The following is a 16,374-nucleotide window of genomic DNA, read 5'->3' as shown; positions in this document are numbered from 1 at the left end:
TCAGGGTTTTTCAGTTATTAATACTCCAGTGGTGAGAGAACCCTTTTTAAAATTCAACTTTATTATGCAATCCTGTGAATGATGTTTCCCTCAGACAAATGTTAGTGCTAACAAAAAAAAAGTCGCATGGCAATGTGGAGTCAACAACATCATAACACTGAGCAAAAGATCTTGAAGCAAAGAGGTCAAAACTCAGCGTTACACGAAATGAGAGTGCTTGAGATGAATGCACACATTCACGAACCACCGACGACTGCACAACCAAGGCACAGAGAGAGACACACTCCTACCTAATGATAGCTGTGAAACTCCTGGAGAAGAGATGGAAAGACCAGTGTTCAGCATAACAATTGCTAACATAACAGCCAGTGATACTGTATTACATGTATAGCACTGGGTGCTATGTGTTCCAGCTGCATCTTTCAGTCCTTTAGTCTTTGAGTCCTCCTTCGGAGTGTCAGTGTGGCTGTGGTGCTGAAGAGAACCACTGCTTAAACACAACACCACCTACAGTCAGCCTGAGAGCACAAGTCCACTGGAGTCAGCATTACCAACCTTCATCCTCTGACACATCCAAGATCTCATCCACCGTCTCTGGGAAACTCATGCGGTGCTTCTCTGCTGAGATCTTGGAGCAGTGGTGGTATAGAGAGAGACACAGAGAAAGGGAGGCACAGAGAGACAGAGGCAACTTTTTAAAACAGAAGAGAAAAAATAGAAGTGTGACAAAGAGTGACCAGAGAGGACAAGATCGGCAGAGATATATAGTGATAACACCACATCACTCAACTATTAAAGAGACTTCAGAATACAATCAGGCAACTTCCCTGCAGTGCATATATTTCAAGAATTGGCTCTCACCATGGATGCAGATTCCTCAGTCACCAGCTTAAGCACGTCAATGACGGAGATGTAGCCTAGCCGTCTAGCAATGCCCAGAGGTGAAGTTCCGTTCTGACACAGATAAAAACATACTCACAGTTAGACACCACATGTGTGCATCTGATAACGACCCACAACAGTACCACAGCAGTTTTCTTCTAAATAATAAAAGTGCCTCCAGTAGCCATTTCATACTCAGGCTTTCTCAATTGTAGCAGAATTACAATAACTGATTTGATTAACTGTGAACACACTGAATGCAGCAAAATAGACTTAAAAATATTAAATGAGTCAACCAAAAATGTATTCTGATGTATTCTTTATTTATAAAATATGTTAGGTGATCAGCTGAGAGTTAGGCCTGTAGGGTCTCTACAGAGTAGGGAGAGGGGCAAATGAGTGAACAGTGTCCGTACATTTGCCCTTTCATTGGGCTGGGCACCATGTTTCAGGAGCAGGGTGACAATGTCTGTGTGGCCCTGCTGGGCTGCCTGGTGAAGAGGTGTGTAGCCCACCTGAGAGACAGGGAGAGGAAAGAAGCCAAACATGACTCAGCTAAGCAGTTGCACTTTGCATACAGTCACAGTCACAGTAGATTTCAGACTGAAAAATGTTTTAGCAAACAGATTATGGGATGGGTTTCTGGCTAATGTTCCTTGTTTCAGAGCATAGGTTAATTACACTTATTACTTCCTTTCCAAATTCTGCTAATTTTTTCTGTGGCCATAAACCCAGCCGTACGTGTGTGTTTGATAAGCTGCTGTAATGAAGCCATGTGGGTTGACTTACTCTGGTCTTACTGTTCACATGGGCCTGTTGCTGAAGAAGGAACTTCACCATCTTTATGTTGCCATAGTGACATGCCACATGTAGGGGGGTGTATCCCAGCTGAGAGAGAGGAGGGTTCACGAGTGTGAGAGACAGTGGTATAGAAGGAGAGAAATGGGTTGATAGTTGAGAGAAAGAAAGAAATAGTGTGAGAGAGACTGTCTGGCTCTGTCCCACAGTCCCTGGAGGCATCCAGAGAGGAGAGAGAAGCAATGACTGCACAGCTGAACTGAGAGACGAAACAATCCACCACAGGAACAGGAAGGGCATGACAAGAGTTCAAAGGTCCAAGCTGAGCTGCTCCTGCTTTATCACTTCCAAATTGCAGTGAGGATCATTAAAAGCCTCCTAGTTCACTAACACTGTGGGACTTTTGCACAATCGCCGTTGCAGATGTAGATGTAGGGATATCTCTTGCAGAAAAATGTAGGCATGTACATGCGTTTGTGTGTGTGTGTGTGTGTGTGTGTGTGTGTGTGTGTGTGTGTGTGTGTGTGTGTGTGTGTGTGTGTGTGTGTGTGTGTGTGTAGGTGTTTATGTGTTTACTCTTGAGGCTGTGTAGACTGAGGCACCCTGCTTTGACAGCATGTCTGCAATGCCCACATGACCTTCCTGAGCCACTAGATGCAGAGGAGTCAAGCCACTCTACAGAGAGAGAGAGAGAGAGAGAGAGAGAGAGAGAGAGAGAGAGAGAGAGAGAGAGAGAGAGAGAGAGAGAGAGAGAGAGAGAGAGAGAGAGAGAGAGAGAGAGAGAGAGATTATAATAATGTCAGATAATATCAGGTATACTGCATTAATACGTTTGAACAAATATATTAACATGTGTTTAGTCTATCTGTTGCCATGCACAGATCCTTTTAGTGTTAGCCATTTTCCAGCTCCAGGTCAGTTTTTGTCCATAGGACTGTTGGCAGGCCACTCTTAACCCAGTGATATGAGTGACATGTCACTGGTTTAAAACACCCAACAACACTGCTGTGCCCCTATGCCACATGCCAGTGATGTGTTGAGAATTGTCCTCCAACCATAAAATATCCAGTCTGCAGTAGTCTTGAGTAAATAATAAAGTGGTAACAGGTAGGTGTTTCTAATGATGTGCCTGATTTAGATTAGCTCTATATAAGGCTCTATATAACCCACTCTCTAATCCATAAAGCCTGCATCAGCAGGGTAGTGTGTGATGAGACCTTGTTGCCTATGTTGACATTGGCATGTTTGGAGATGAGGAGGGCCACCATGTCAGGCTGCCCCTCCTGCGCGGCCAGGTGGAGGGGAGTGATCCCCTGCAGAGACTCCGCATTGGTGTTCGCACCACACTGGAGCAGACAGCTAGCCATCTCCAGCTGGGTCTGCTTAGCGGCAATGTGCAGGGGAGTATAACCATTCTGGATGAGAAGGGTCACACATGGAGGGAGAGAGACAGGGAGTTACAGAAAGACATTCTTAATAGAAGTGAGGACTTCATTGTTGGCATCCCAAACCCAGTGCTGTGATTAGTGTATATGTTTGCAAACGTATATGTATATGTTTGTGAACATACATATTTCAGGTTTAGATTGATTGTAAGGTGGAGTATTATGTAATATGACCTATTTGCAAGGAGATCCAGCACCAATATACATATACAAGAGTATGTGTCTATGTGTATGTGTCCATGTGTGTGTGTGTGTGTGTGTGTGTGTGTGTGTGTGTGTGTGTGTGTGTGTGTGTGTGTGTGTGTGTGTGTATGTGTGTGTGTGTGTATGTCTCACTTGGGCTGTGCTGTGTGGAGAGCTACCCTTGCTGACCAGTAACTTGACAACATCCAAGTTGTTATGATGGACAGCTATGTGCAGAGGGGGCAGTCCATTCTGCAAGGAAAGAGGAGAGACACATACTCTTAGTCAGCTGATGCTGTGTGTCTCACACAAATACACATACACACAAATGCAAATACACACACAGGGAGAGTCAAAGAAGTGCTCTGGTGTAGGGGCAGTGTGGGAGACTGCAATACCTTTCCTACTGCATTTGGATTGGATCCTTTGTTCAGAAGCAACTCTGCTACGTCCACCTTCCCATATTTGCATGCCACATGTAGTGGAGTGAACCCTTTCTGTTGGGACACACACACACACACAAACACACACACACATGCCATAGAAAAGATGAAATGGTAAGAGGGGCCACTTATAATCCAAAAAGAACAAAGAAGGTTAAACTAAGAAGGGCAACAGACAAACATAAAGGATACAGGAAGACATAAAATAAAAGAGGTAAGAATGGAAGAAGAGGACCAGCCTTGGTCATCTTGGTTTGCTGGGCATTGCCATCTAAGAGAATACGTATGGTCTGGGTGTGTCCCTCCCGGGCAGCGATGTGCAGAGGGGTGTGCCCAGCTGTGGTAGCAGAATCAGGATTGGAATTATGATCCAAAAGCAGATTCACCATCTCTTTATGACCCATACGAGCTGCACAGTGCAGTGGTGTCTGATCATCCTGCAGACACCAGACAAAAAGAGACAGAATGGCAGATGTCTTGTGTTTATGAAATGTACTAAGATGTTTAAGATGTTTATGAACCGTTCTAAGAGAGTGAGAGTATGATTGTGTAATTGTAGCCCTCTTCCTGCTGTGTTGGCACATGCCTACCTTAGCTTTAGCATCCGCCTGCGCTGAATTCTGCAGCAGGAACTGAGCCACCTCACAGTGCCCTGCCCTAGCTGCCATGTGCAAAGGAGTCTCCACTTTCTACAACAACACATTGAGATCCAGTTAGAGACCACTGCATTGGCAGAATACCCATGGAGGAGTCCTCTGATAATAACTAATTCCTTAGTTATTAACAGAGTACTCCCAGGAATTGCTTAGATTGCACATAGTCTGGCAGAGTAGTCTTGTGTCGCAGGGGTGCCGTTGGCTGGGGGTTTGGGAACATGCTCACCACGTTAGATGCGTTGGGAGAGGCTCCTTTCTGCAGCAGACTCTTCACTATTTTGAGGTGCCCCATGAATGCAGCCACATGGAGTGGAGTCAGACCAGACTAAATGAGAACAACATATCCACCTATCAAGAAAAGCTGAGCAGAACTTAAAAACTGTCAAAAGTCAGTAAAAAGGATGAAAGAACAACAATTTGCTGTCAAACCACATGTAAATTAATTACTCTGAAAAGTAATATGATATTCACAAAATTTTCTCAGGTATATCACAAATATTCACAAAAACAAATATTAAAAGTGTAGGTTATGCAGCAGTAACTGCTCTATCCCAGACACAGCAATATGAGTGATATCTGACCTCGGTCACAGCCTCTAGAGATGCCGAGTGCTTGAGCAGGAGGTCCATGGAGTTCATGTGGTTCTTCTTGCAGGCAATGTGCAGAGGAGTGAAGCCATTCTGAGAGAGCAAAGACATGTTATTAAACAACCCACCCATGGACCAGGGAGAAGTAAAGAGCAGGGAGAAGGTGAGAAGAGAGTGCAACACACCAGGGCACGAGCGTTGGCCTTGGCACCCTTTTCCAGCAGCACACTGGCCATGCGGTGATGGCCACAGTGCGTGGCTACATGTAGTGGCGTCAGGTGGTCCAGGGTGATGTCATCGATGTTTGCGTTGTACTGAAGGAGCTGTCGCACACAGTCCACATGGTCACCCTGTGCCGCCATGTGGATGGGAGACAGGCCGTTCTGCACAAAGAGAGCGGCGATAGGCCCGATCAGCCAAGCACAGACTTGTGTTTGGCTTTTCAAACAAAGAGGACACCTAATCTATCAGGAGTCAGCTGTCTGAATGAAGATAATCTACTTATAGTTACACTGAGTCCAAGATTAGATGTGACCTTGGTCTGGGAACCTAATCCATATACAATAAGCAAAACAGAACCTTCGATAAGGCACACCCAAGATTGGACCATTATGTCTTCTCAGGGCCATATGGCCCCATTGGTCACATGTGGTGCTAATGCTGAATCACCTTAGTTTTGGCCTGGATGGGAGCTCCTTGGTCCAAGAGGATCTCTATCACTCGCACATGGCCATTCCTGGCTGCACAATGCAGCGGGGTCAGCTCATCCTGACAGAGAGACACGCGGTTAAAGAAATATTTTAGTGCGATCTTCCTTTACACAACCACTGAGCTAGTTTTCTGGAGTTCCTCTGGGCATAAAATATTTCATATGTTACATGCTGACAGTATAGTCCTAGAGGGTCCTGGTGGATAATAATGCCAAAAGAAAGCATGTATTCCTTGTTACTAAATTAATTTTTAAAATGTACCATTTGGTGTTCAAATCCATTTTTTAACCTGATACTCTCCCATGAGGGGATAAATAGGTCATCTTTGGCAAGCTAGGCATAAATAACCCATCAGTATGAGACTGTGTGTCCTAGTGTGTGAGGCATAAGCAAAAAGAATACAGTACCTTTGTCCTGGCATCAATCTGTGCCCCCCTGTCCAAAAGCAGTCGAACCATAATCACATTCCCTCTCCTGGCAGCGATGTGCAATGGCGTGATGCCATTCTGAGAGTAGCCATATAGAGGCGACGAGACACAGAATAGGAGAGTTGTTAGTCCCTGGCTTCATGTGATAGAGGTGTATAAGAGGAGCGGATGTAGGGGGTGGGTAGCATGCCTGTGACTGCTTAAAATCCCAGGAAGAGAATGGTCACGCAAGGCTGGAAAGCAGCACCAACCTTTGGTGTGAAGTTCACATCGGCTCCTCTGTTTATTAACAGTTGCGCAACACTCAGATTCTCATAATGTGCTGCAATGTGTAGTGGAGTAAAGCCAGTCTACAGGGAGAGAAAATGAGGGAAGGGGGGGGGGAATGGAAACAAGGAAGAGGTTGATAAAGAAAGACAGGGAGTGCAAGGAACACAGAGAGTTAGAGGGAAAGAGAGAGAGAGTACACTTTAAAATGACAGCTTTTTAAGCAACAGAAAAACAGATATGAGAGTATTTATGATACCATGCACAAGCACCAGGTGGTTTTATGTCAAACTTTTGTATCCACATCAGTATTTGTACAGTGAGTGCTTAATGTTTAATTGGTTTTCATATTGTCATCATTGCTGTTAATTCACCATGTTTCCCTTCATGGAGTAAACCTTGCATATGAGGGAGCATATGCACTCCCATACACAGGCTCATGCTACCTTGCTGAGAACATCTGGGTTGGGGTCATTTTGCAGCAGCACGGCTGCAGTGCGCGTGTCATCATTGCGGGCGGCGATGTGGAGGGCGGGCAGGTGCACTTTGCCCTTGGTCCCATAGTTAATGAGGAGGGCTACCACATTCTCATGACCCTGCTGCAGAGCTACGGCCAGGGGTGTGAAGCCATCCTGATACAGCCCAGAGGGCAGTGGAGAAATAAAGATAGTTATTATAGGAACCTATAGGTGAACATATAGGGAAAGAGTAGATGGGCTTCCCTCTCCATGTTACTGGTCATGTGCTTTGTCACTCACCTCTGTTGGAAGGCTCTGATTGGCTCCATTCTCCAGCAGAAATTTCACCACCTCCAAGTGGTTCTCCTGTGCTGCCATATATAAAGGACTAAAACCTTTCTGCAGAGGTAAGATGAAAGAAAAAAAAAACAGACATCAACACCTTGTCTGGATCATATCTGCCAAGACTTAGCCTGGAGGCACATTTGGTATTGTGGTCTGAGACTTTCAGCGGCTGACCTGAGACTGAGCGTTAACATTGGCGCCACAGTTGACCAGCTCAGCAACAACTTTGTCTTGACCAGCCAGTGCAGCAATATGTAGGGCAGTATTCCCTTTCTGTGAGTTAGAGTGACAACAATACACTATCAAAATGTCAGACAAACATTTATCGAGTCGACTGCTTAAGAACATTGTTATTTTTGTTCATTTTCATGGTAGCATTTCCATTTGTTCCACTATTTTCATGCTGGATGCTTTAAAAGTGTTATGATACCTTTGTGGTCTTCTCCAGGTCAATCCCATTGTGAAGCAGCTCCAGCACCATTTTAACATGACCCTCCTTCGAAGCCAAGTGCAACCCGTTAAGTCCATTCTGCCCACGAGAGGACAATCAAGAGCCATTTAAAACCTTATATCTGTAAATAGACCTATCTACACCTCTACCTCTATCTCGTTTATCTATTGTCTGACACTCAGAGAGATATGAGCTAAAAATATCCAGCTATAGGAGTGAATTGAGCATGGAAGTGTGGCATCTCATTAAGATTTTTGTGGGAGCTGAGGCGTGCTAGCTTCTTGGAAGAGCTACACGTATGCACAGGCCTGTTTTATGTGCAGACACTGGGTGGGAGGGGCTGACTGGTAACCAGGGCAACACTGTGCTCTAACAGGTACTGTGCATGGGGCTCGGGCTGGTCATCTGGGGCTCTGTTCAGATAGCAAAACTTGGACTCCACATACTGCAGATTCTCCCAGCAGATAAGAGCTCCATACTGCAGCTGTGTCAGACACACATAGACATAAAGAGAGAGAGAAAGAGGAGAGAGAGACAGAGAGAGAGAGAGAAAGAGAGAGAGAAAGAAAGGTGGAGGGGACTGGGGAAAATTTATAAAGTCTTACAGTTTTAGAAGATCATTGTCTAGGATTCTAGACATTAGGATTCTAGAAATTTACAGCAATTGAGTCTGTTCATTTTTCTTTTCACTCCTCAAGTGCATATTTGCAAAGGTGCCATGGGTACTTTGCCATAAACATTGAAGTGCTGGATGTGATTTTACATGCGTAACACGATGCAGGTTACAAAGCAATGCTGTAGTGATAATCAACTCAAAGAAAACAAATTGTGTTCAGTGGGTAAGTTGTTCAGAACAATTTAATTAGTCATTTGTTTAGATTCTAACTTAAGCAGCCTGCTTTATTAAATAAATTATATCACTTTCACTGTTTTGAAAGATATGCAGCTATAGTTTTTAACACAGGGGTATAATATTCTTACTTACCTTATCCAGTGTTAACCTTAAAATAATGAAAATATCTTCTATAGCTGAACAGAGGGGAGATCAACAGATCACTATGGCATATTTCTTGACAGTAAGGGAAACCATTATTAACAGTGGCAAAAATCTCTACCTCATCAAACATATGTGACTAATGCTTATGTCAGTTCTCTCTTAGACCTGCCAGCCTGCTTCCAGCTCATTTCAAAATCTAGCAACACCAATAGCACTCAGGCTTTCATCTCACAACCAGATATAGTTCCAGTAACAACAATGTCAGTTCATATGTACCTAATGCAATAGTTGTGAAGCTATAACCAATATTTTATTTCAAATCTACATTTTTGCTGGCTTATGTCGCTTATTTTTGTTATAACTATATCTATATCTATATGCTACATTTTTGTTATAACTATATCTATATACTATATTTTTGTTATAACTATATCTATATCTATATACTATATTTTTGTTATAACTATATCTATATCTATATACTATATTTTTGTTATAACTATATCTATATCTATATACTATATTTTTGTTATAACCATGTCGCTTATAACTATCACCTTCTCAGTCACTATGGACCTTCAGCTCTCATAAATATGGAACATTTCAGAAAACTCAAACTATGTATTCTTACATTTCCTTTGTATATTTACTTTAATGGAAAACTCTACATATAATTAAGCCCTAAAACCAAGTTACTTTAATGTCTAATTTATTTAACAGTTAGAATTAGCCTTTCTATGAATGATGCACTGAGATGCTGTAGAATTCGATATGTGTGTGCGTGTGTGTGTGTGTGTGTGTGTGTGTGTGTGTGTGAGTGTAAGTGTGTGTGCGTCTGTGTGTGTGTGTGTGCACTCAGACTGCAGGCATATGGTGTGGGTGTTCATTACCACTGCTTTGACTGCTGGCAGCCAGCCAAACACATAGCAGCCCATTTACAAACTCATCTCTGAGCGCTAAGCATAGGTATTGTTCAGCACCAGAATCAGCTATTCTGAGCCTCAACCTTGTGACGTGATGCAAGCCAGTGCCAAGCCATGACCAGTGAGAAGGTTGTGAAAAGAAGACGTGCTGATATCATTAATTACAGCCATTTACTCATTATGGCACAGAACACACCACAGCAATGATAGAGTAAACACAGCTGCACTGAGACCCAGAAAATACATAATATATGCACTCACACACACACACACACACACACACACACATACGTACATACAGTTGTTAAAATAAGGCACTTTTTAAGTTGCTCTGGATAAGAGCATCTGCCAAATGTTGTGAATGTAAATGTAAATGTTAAATGCAAGTCAGTAAATCCATAACTTGACATTACAATATGTGAATATGAACATTTTTATTTGACTCCCTAAAGTTAATTAAAAGAGTCTAGGGCAAAGCTTTATTGTCATCATTTGATCAGACTGCTCCTTTCATTTAATAAAATGATTATTTCAGCTATTAGAACAGAATTGCCACATGGCCAGATTTGCAGCGGTATGTGACGTTTGGAGGTCAGCTCCTACCTGATTGGCTGTGTTGATGTCTATTCCATTTTTGATATGGTCCAGAACCTTTTCCACATTACCTGAGCGTGTTGCCCGCAAAAAACCGGTTGCTGCAATTGCCTGAGCAAGAAAGAGGAGAGAGAGAGAGAGAGAGAGAGACATAGAGAGGGAAAGAAAGAAGAATAAATAGACAAAAAGCATAGCTAGGGTTGCTTACTTCATATCTTTGTGAGGCAGAAGAATTGTTTATACAGTTAGGATTTGCGGGCACAGTGACTGGGATCAGGGTGCTCTGAGGACAGCTGGTACTGATAAGGCATGCTGGGCTGTGTGTAAAGCAAACATCAGACACAACATGACAGACTCAATATACTACTCAAGGGCCAAACATACTGCAGCTCAGAAAACCCTTCGGTTATCAACTAGCATGCAGTTAATAGGATATCCAGTTCTCAGGTTTAACATACATACTCTTGAACTTCATTACTAAAATACATAGTGATTTACCAGCATCCTGTTGATTTATCGATATCCTTTAATACTGCCTGTGATAAAAACACATTACTTTAGGATGCATGTTATAAGATTATGTTACTTTATTATGGATATGTTATAAAATAAGAACAGGACTTATTCACACTATAGGGAGAAGGCTCAGTATTTAAATTCTTCAAATTTTTATTCATTTTTATTATCTTTTTACATTCTTTTTTTGCCTGTAACCACAGCACACACATCACATACCACAAAGTCTCTATTTGCAACATTTATTTAGAAATGTATGCAACTTTCTCGCTCTCTCTCTCTCTCTCTCTCTCTCTCTCTCTAGTCATGACACATACCTTTTGATCTCTTGCTGCTTCATCTCCCAGTGGAATACTGGTGTAAGCTCTCTAACTTTCCTATTTTTCCACTCCATGTGTTTTTCTTTTACCTAAAGTATTTACGGAAATCACAGAATTTCACATAGTGGAGTATCTGTCAGAAGCATCATATAAATAATTTCGCTTTTAATCACAGCTTCAGCTGTGTCCATCATGTCTTCTTTGAAACTCCATGAGACAGATATGGTGAGCATCACTTTGCCATGGCTTAAAAGCAGTTATTGCTGAAGTGCCTCCATTCCTGCATGCATACGGAACCATAGATTTTTCTGAGACTGAGCCGTTTTGTATTATCAAATCTTCAAGGTTCTGCTCAGGGCTGTCATATCCTCCTGTGAAGATGTGATTGGAATACTATGCAAAAGGGGCAAAAGTAATTTAGTAATCCTATTTCTCACGCTTTCCTGCTGACAGCAGAGAAAAAGCTTTCCTCTTTTCATCACAATGAAAGTACTCTGTGTGTAAGTGTGTGTGTTCCATGATCAAATGCAGTATCACTATATCTAGCATTTTCCCAGAAGCAACACCAAAATCACCACAGAATATCATTTTAGTCTGTTTCCTGCTAACTACTGGCCGAGATTGATTTTCTACCAGCTCTCTTCTGCTTCTGAATAGGTCCACATGACTGCTCTCTTCAGCAATTTGTTCATAATCATTATGTGTAATCCCTGTGAACACTCATTCCATTGTAATCATATGCTGAAAACAAAACATGGTTGATTTCTACCACAGTAACTGCCCTTGCTTCCCCTTACATAGTTGCTTCTGTTGGGCCCCTGAGCAAGGCCCTTAACCCTCAATTGCTCAAGTTGTATTTGGTCATAATTGTAAGTCGCTTTGGATAAAAGTATTAGTTAAATGCTGTAAAATGTAAACATGAATGGTGTTGCTCCTGGTATTATATAACCCAAACACATTACCTTATAAATGTATAATTCAGTCTCTTATAATGGAGAAAGTCCTTTCTTGATAATGGGGATCATGTAGCAAGCTAGTCAACCAGTGGTACTGCCTGTGACATCTTATATACTGAAAGACACATCCACTGCAATACTGTTTGCTAAGCCATAGTTATTACTTTCTTGGCATATAGCAGAATATGTAGACATTAATGGATTCTGAGACTTAGATGATGATAAACAATTTAATTCTTTCAATTAGACATTCAATTCATTTAGACTTCTAAACTATTATTTATCAAATTTATTATGTATCTGTATTTATCAATTTTATTATGTATTATGTATCTTATTACTATTGTATACAAAGTATCTTTCTTTTCTAGGATGGATTTTGTCAGCCTCTAGCAGAATGTAGAATATTTAAAGTGCAAATACTAGCACAATTTTTAATCAAATACCTCACTCTTGAATACTAATTTACCACATCACAAACCATATGCTTGATTTACTGGAAATTTGAGTCTTGAGTTAGCTTTATTACATTTGAGTAGACATTTTTAATTACGTTCCCAGCTTACGGCTGGGCAGAAACTCACACCAAATATCAGGCCAAGTCTCCCTGGGATGAAACACACATATTAGAGCCAACAGTTATCATTCAGAATTACTCCTCTAAACTCTAAAGTCTCAAATCCCACTTAGTTTCACATTGGTCATTTTTTCATTTCCCACTATTGAAGGTTTCTACCATATTCTGAAAAATAAAGTCACATTGCCTCTACATAATATATTTTGTGATGATTTAACCTGACAGCAGGCCTGGCTGTTTGCACTCTTCAATGTTCTGTGAGCGTATTTTAAAACAGGATTACAGCCCCTAAGCGCATGCCCTTCTGTAACACACAGTGAATCACACCATGAAATTATTGCAGTTAGATCTACAAACACTCATTTGTATTTGTGACAAGTACAATATCTAGTGGTACAATGTCTAGTAACAACAGAATAACAGCAATTTAAAAATGACCATATCCAGAGACTCAAAAGAATATTAGTGTGAAAGTGGGAGGAGGATATAAAAACATTGTCGTCCTGCTGTTTTGATCCTATTGGTCATTTCAGAACAAAGACTAGTATGACAATAGTATGAGTAACTGTCATACTGAACCCTGAAACAAGGTAAAAGGCTTGAGTGACCATAAAGTCCATTCTACAGAGACACAATGGCAGGAATTTGACTTGTGCTAATTGTTCCATTAGATCATGTGTGTTTTGTTTAGGTAGACAGTGTCACAAAGTGAAATAAGGAAGAGACAGAAATTAAATATTTCAGTGCTGGATTGTGCATGCCTAAGAAGAAGGGTAAAAACACAACAACCAGTTCCTAAATCTACCAGAGCATTTTATTCCACACTGAAATCTTAAGCATGCTCCTCCATGTGAATTGGTGTGATAGTGAAGTGGTTAATTGATATTTTCATCAGCAATTTTCATATTAATCAAAGTAATCGAATTCTGATATGCACTCATTTCATCAGTACTCTGCATTCCTACCATCTTTCAGCTATGTACTGTCCTTGTGTGGGATATGAGCTTGGGTGCAGAGTATGGACACTGAGTATTAGGTTTTAAAGTCTCCAAAATAGACACCCTAGCAAACTGATGACCCCTGAAGTTGTGAATTTGGAAGAAATTAAACAATCTTGCAAGCGTTTATGACAAGGTAGATATCAATGTATGTCTAAGACACAAGTCAGTTAAGTAGCAGGGCCCTTGTGAAAATTTGCACCCATGCTGTCAAGATCAGTCCCTCCAATGTTCCGGGTTCCATGTTTTCCCTGTCTTGTGTGTTTTTGTTCTGTTCCATGGTTCGTTTTCTCCTCCCCTCGTTTGATTTTCCACACCTGTCCCTCATTTCTAGTATTACGTTCATGTATCTAAACCCTGTCTGGATCCCAGTGTTTTTGGCTGTTCATTTGAATGTGTTAGGCTTCATTGTGTTTATGTTGAATGGTTGCGTTTATGTGATTGTGAATGTGTTGGTTTCTACTCCATGTTTCTTAGCCCTGAGTTTTCCCTAGTCTTTGTTGTAGCCTGCTTCCCCTGTTTGCCTCTGTGTGTTTGTTTTGTTAATCATGTATCCCTGTACTCTTTGACCCTGGACTGCCTTAACGACTCTGATTCTGGATTTGGCCTAAATAAATCTCGCTCTTCTCCACACAAACGTCCGCCTCCTTATCGCTCAACAATACACACGCCCAATTCACCCCTTGCCCTATCACTTAGCCCTCCAGTTTGCACATTCATGCTTGGGGGAGGGTATCCTGAGTTTTGTTGACATAGAAGAGTAAGGTGAAGTGTTAGGGCTGTGTGGCCCTCAAAATGCATATTTTTCAGAGGCACACTCCAAAGAGAATTTTCTCAGGTCTTGCAAATCACTGGCAAAGATGGCTGTGTAAGCGATCAAAGAAACCCACAAATGTTTAGTATTTTCTCTGTTAATAAAGATATAAAAAATTATGATAACCATTGTATGATCTTAGATTGATGTTTTTGTCATAACAAGCATAAAAATATCATTAGTAGTATACCGGTGTCTCATTGACTAGCTAGCCAATCTTACCTCATAATTGCTGATTTGTGCATGAGATTCTCACATTTTGACATTTTAAAAAAAGTTCAGCAGTGAGCTTGCTGAACTTTACCACTCCTGTAATATCAGTGCAGTTTGGCAGGGTTGCCTACAGAGCACCTGTAGTAGCCTGGTAATGAAGCAGTGGTCCTTTTTTTATTTGGTGACCAATTGATTAACCAAAGTTGTAAGCTGCAGACAACTGCAAAAAAATGCCCATAGTGACACAAATGACACGAGAGATCACCACAGCTGAGGACAGCATATTGGAAATGTCCAGCTCACTGAGTCTGACTATATAAAAATCATCAAGGACTACTGATGACATATATTTTTGAAGAGTTTTCACATTTTGTAGGGGAAGATTTCAACCTTAATCTGTTCAGCTCTACTGAGAGATAGGGAGTGAGAGAGAGAGAGGAGAGAGATAACTATAGCTAACTATTTGCCTAACCTGAAGTGGTAGTGGAAGAATTATCAATCCTTCTGGTAACCTTCATCATAGTCTCATGACATCATCCAAAGAGAGATTGAGAACTGGCAGTTAATTAAGATGTATTCATCATATGGAGGTAGACTAACTATTCACATCTGATATATCTTTTACATTTACAGCATTTAGCTGACACGTTTGTCCAAAGCAACTTCCAATTATGACTGAGTACAACTTGAGCAACTGAGGGTTAAGCGCCTTGCTCAGGGGCCCAACAATGGCAACCCTCTCTCTCTCTCTGTCTCTCTCTGTCTCTCTCTCTCTCTCTCTCTCTCTCTCTCTCTCTTTCACACACACACACACACACACACACACACACACACACACACACACACAAACACAGACAGTGAACAGCTCAGCACCAGTAGAAAGAGTGTAATACATTTCATCCTCCTGGGTTTACTTTGAGATCCACGTCTGCAGAAAAAGAGCCTAAATGGTTTCACAGAGACTAACACACACCATCCCATCAACCCCCCCCCCCCCCCACCCCCCACAAAAACTAAAAATAGCCCCACAAACGTCATGAACAGCTCAGCTCCAGTGGAGTGACTGTGATGTATTTCAGTAATGAATCTTCCTGGGTTTACTTTAAGACCCACTTCTGCAAAAAAGGAACCTAAATAGTTTAACAGAGGCTCTCTCTCTCTCTCTCTCTCTCTCTCTCTCTCTCTCTCTCTCTCACACACACACACACACACACACACACACACACACTCACACACACACACACACACACACACACACACATCTATCTGCATCTTTATTACAATAAAGGCTATATATACAATTTTCCTGGAGCAGATCAGCTTACCCATGTATGGTAACCTATAGGAACAGACAACAGCAGAGGCCAAAAACACAAAGTCGTCTGAACAAATGCAGACAAGGTCAGTATTGTCACATTGTCAGTTGGCCTGTGCCAATTTCCCTAAAGAATTACCATAGCCTGCAGAAATCCTCTGTTGACCTAGACAGAATGTAAAATCAATGAAAGTACCAAGAAGTACCCTTGAGTCAGAGTTGACTAAATATTGATGCGTTTCTAGTGTGGATGTTCATAACTGTGTATGTTAGCAGTTTATTACTGATACACATATGTATAATTCTTAAATGATATCTACCATGTCCCAGATAAAATCAACATGTATTATAATATTTGTAAGCATCTATAATATGTAATGTTTGATGTTTTTCAGATTTTCAGAATTTATCATTTATTTTTCTTAGGAATACATTGTATTTGGAGAGCTCTCTCATTGAATTCAAGGGTTAATGGATATGTATTTTGAGCATTTTTAA

General features: G+C 41.4%; 1 protein-coding gene across 2 annotated transcripts in view; it reads right to left on the bottom strand.

Moving 5' to 3' along the window:
- ank1b (ankyrin 1, erythrocytic b) overlaps window positions 1-16,374 on the bottom strand; it is a 106,552-nt gene that overhangs the window by 18,005 nt on the left and 72,173 nt on the right. For both annotated transcript variants that reach the window (XM_035527016.1, XM_035527017.1), the window contains exons 2-23: window positions 10,177-10,278; window positions 7,633-7,731; window positions 7,377-7,475; window positions 7,158-7,256; window positions 6,846-7,031; window positions 6,384-6,482; window positions 6,112-6,210; window positions 5,664-5,762; window positions 5,180-5,377; window positions 4,989-5,087; window positions 4,634-4,732; window positions 4,342-4,440; window positions 3,991-4,188; window positions 3,707-3,805; window positions 3,462-3,560; window positions 2,898-3,095; window positions 2,257-2,355; window positions 1,672-1,770; window positions 1,299-1,397; window positions 862-954; window positions 556-628; window positions 291-311 (exon numbers count right to left, since the gene is read on the bottom strand). In XM_035527016.1, coding sequence (XP_035382909.1) covers window positions 291-311; window positions 556-628; window positions 862-954; window positions 1,299-1,397; window positions 1,672-1,770; window positions 2,257-2,355; window positions 2,898-3,095; window positions 3,462-3,560; window positions 3,707-3,805; window positions 3,991-4,188; window positions 4,342-4,440; window positions 4,634-4,732; window positions 4,989-5,087; window positions 5,180-5,377; window positions 5,664-5,762; window positions 6,112-6,210; window positions 6,384-6,482; window positions 6,846-7,031; window positions 7,158-7,256; window positions 7,377-7,475; window positions 7,633-7,731; window positions 10,177-10,278 — 2,455 coding nt within the window. The remainder of the gene's footprint in view (window positions 1-290; window positions 312-555; window positions 629-861; window positions 955-1,298; window positions 1,398-1,671; window positions 1,771-2,256; window positions 2,356-2,897; window positions 3,096-3,461; window positions 3,561-3,706; window positions 3,806-3,990; window positions 4,189-4,341; window positions 4,441-4,633; window positions 4,733-4,988; window positions 5,088-5,179; window positions 5,378-5,663; window positions 5,763-6,111; window positions 6,211-6,383; window positions 6,483-6,845; window positions 7,032-7,157; window positions 7,257-7,376; window positions 7,476-7,632; window positions 7,732-10,176; window positions 10,279-16,374) is intronic.

Source organism: Electrophorus electricus, chromosome 6 (genome assembly GCF_013358815.1).
Source record: "Electrophorus electricus isolate fEleEle1 chromosome 6, fEleEle1.pri, whole genome shotgun sequence".
NCBI classification, from domain to species: domain Eukaryota; kingdom Metazoa; phylum Chordata; class Actinopteri; order Gymnotiformes; family Gymnotidae; genus Electrophorus; species Electrophorus electricus.
Note: the sequence above shows the minus strand (reverse complement) of the source record. Positions and strands in the feature narration are given on the sequence as shown.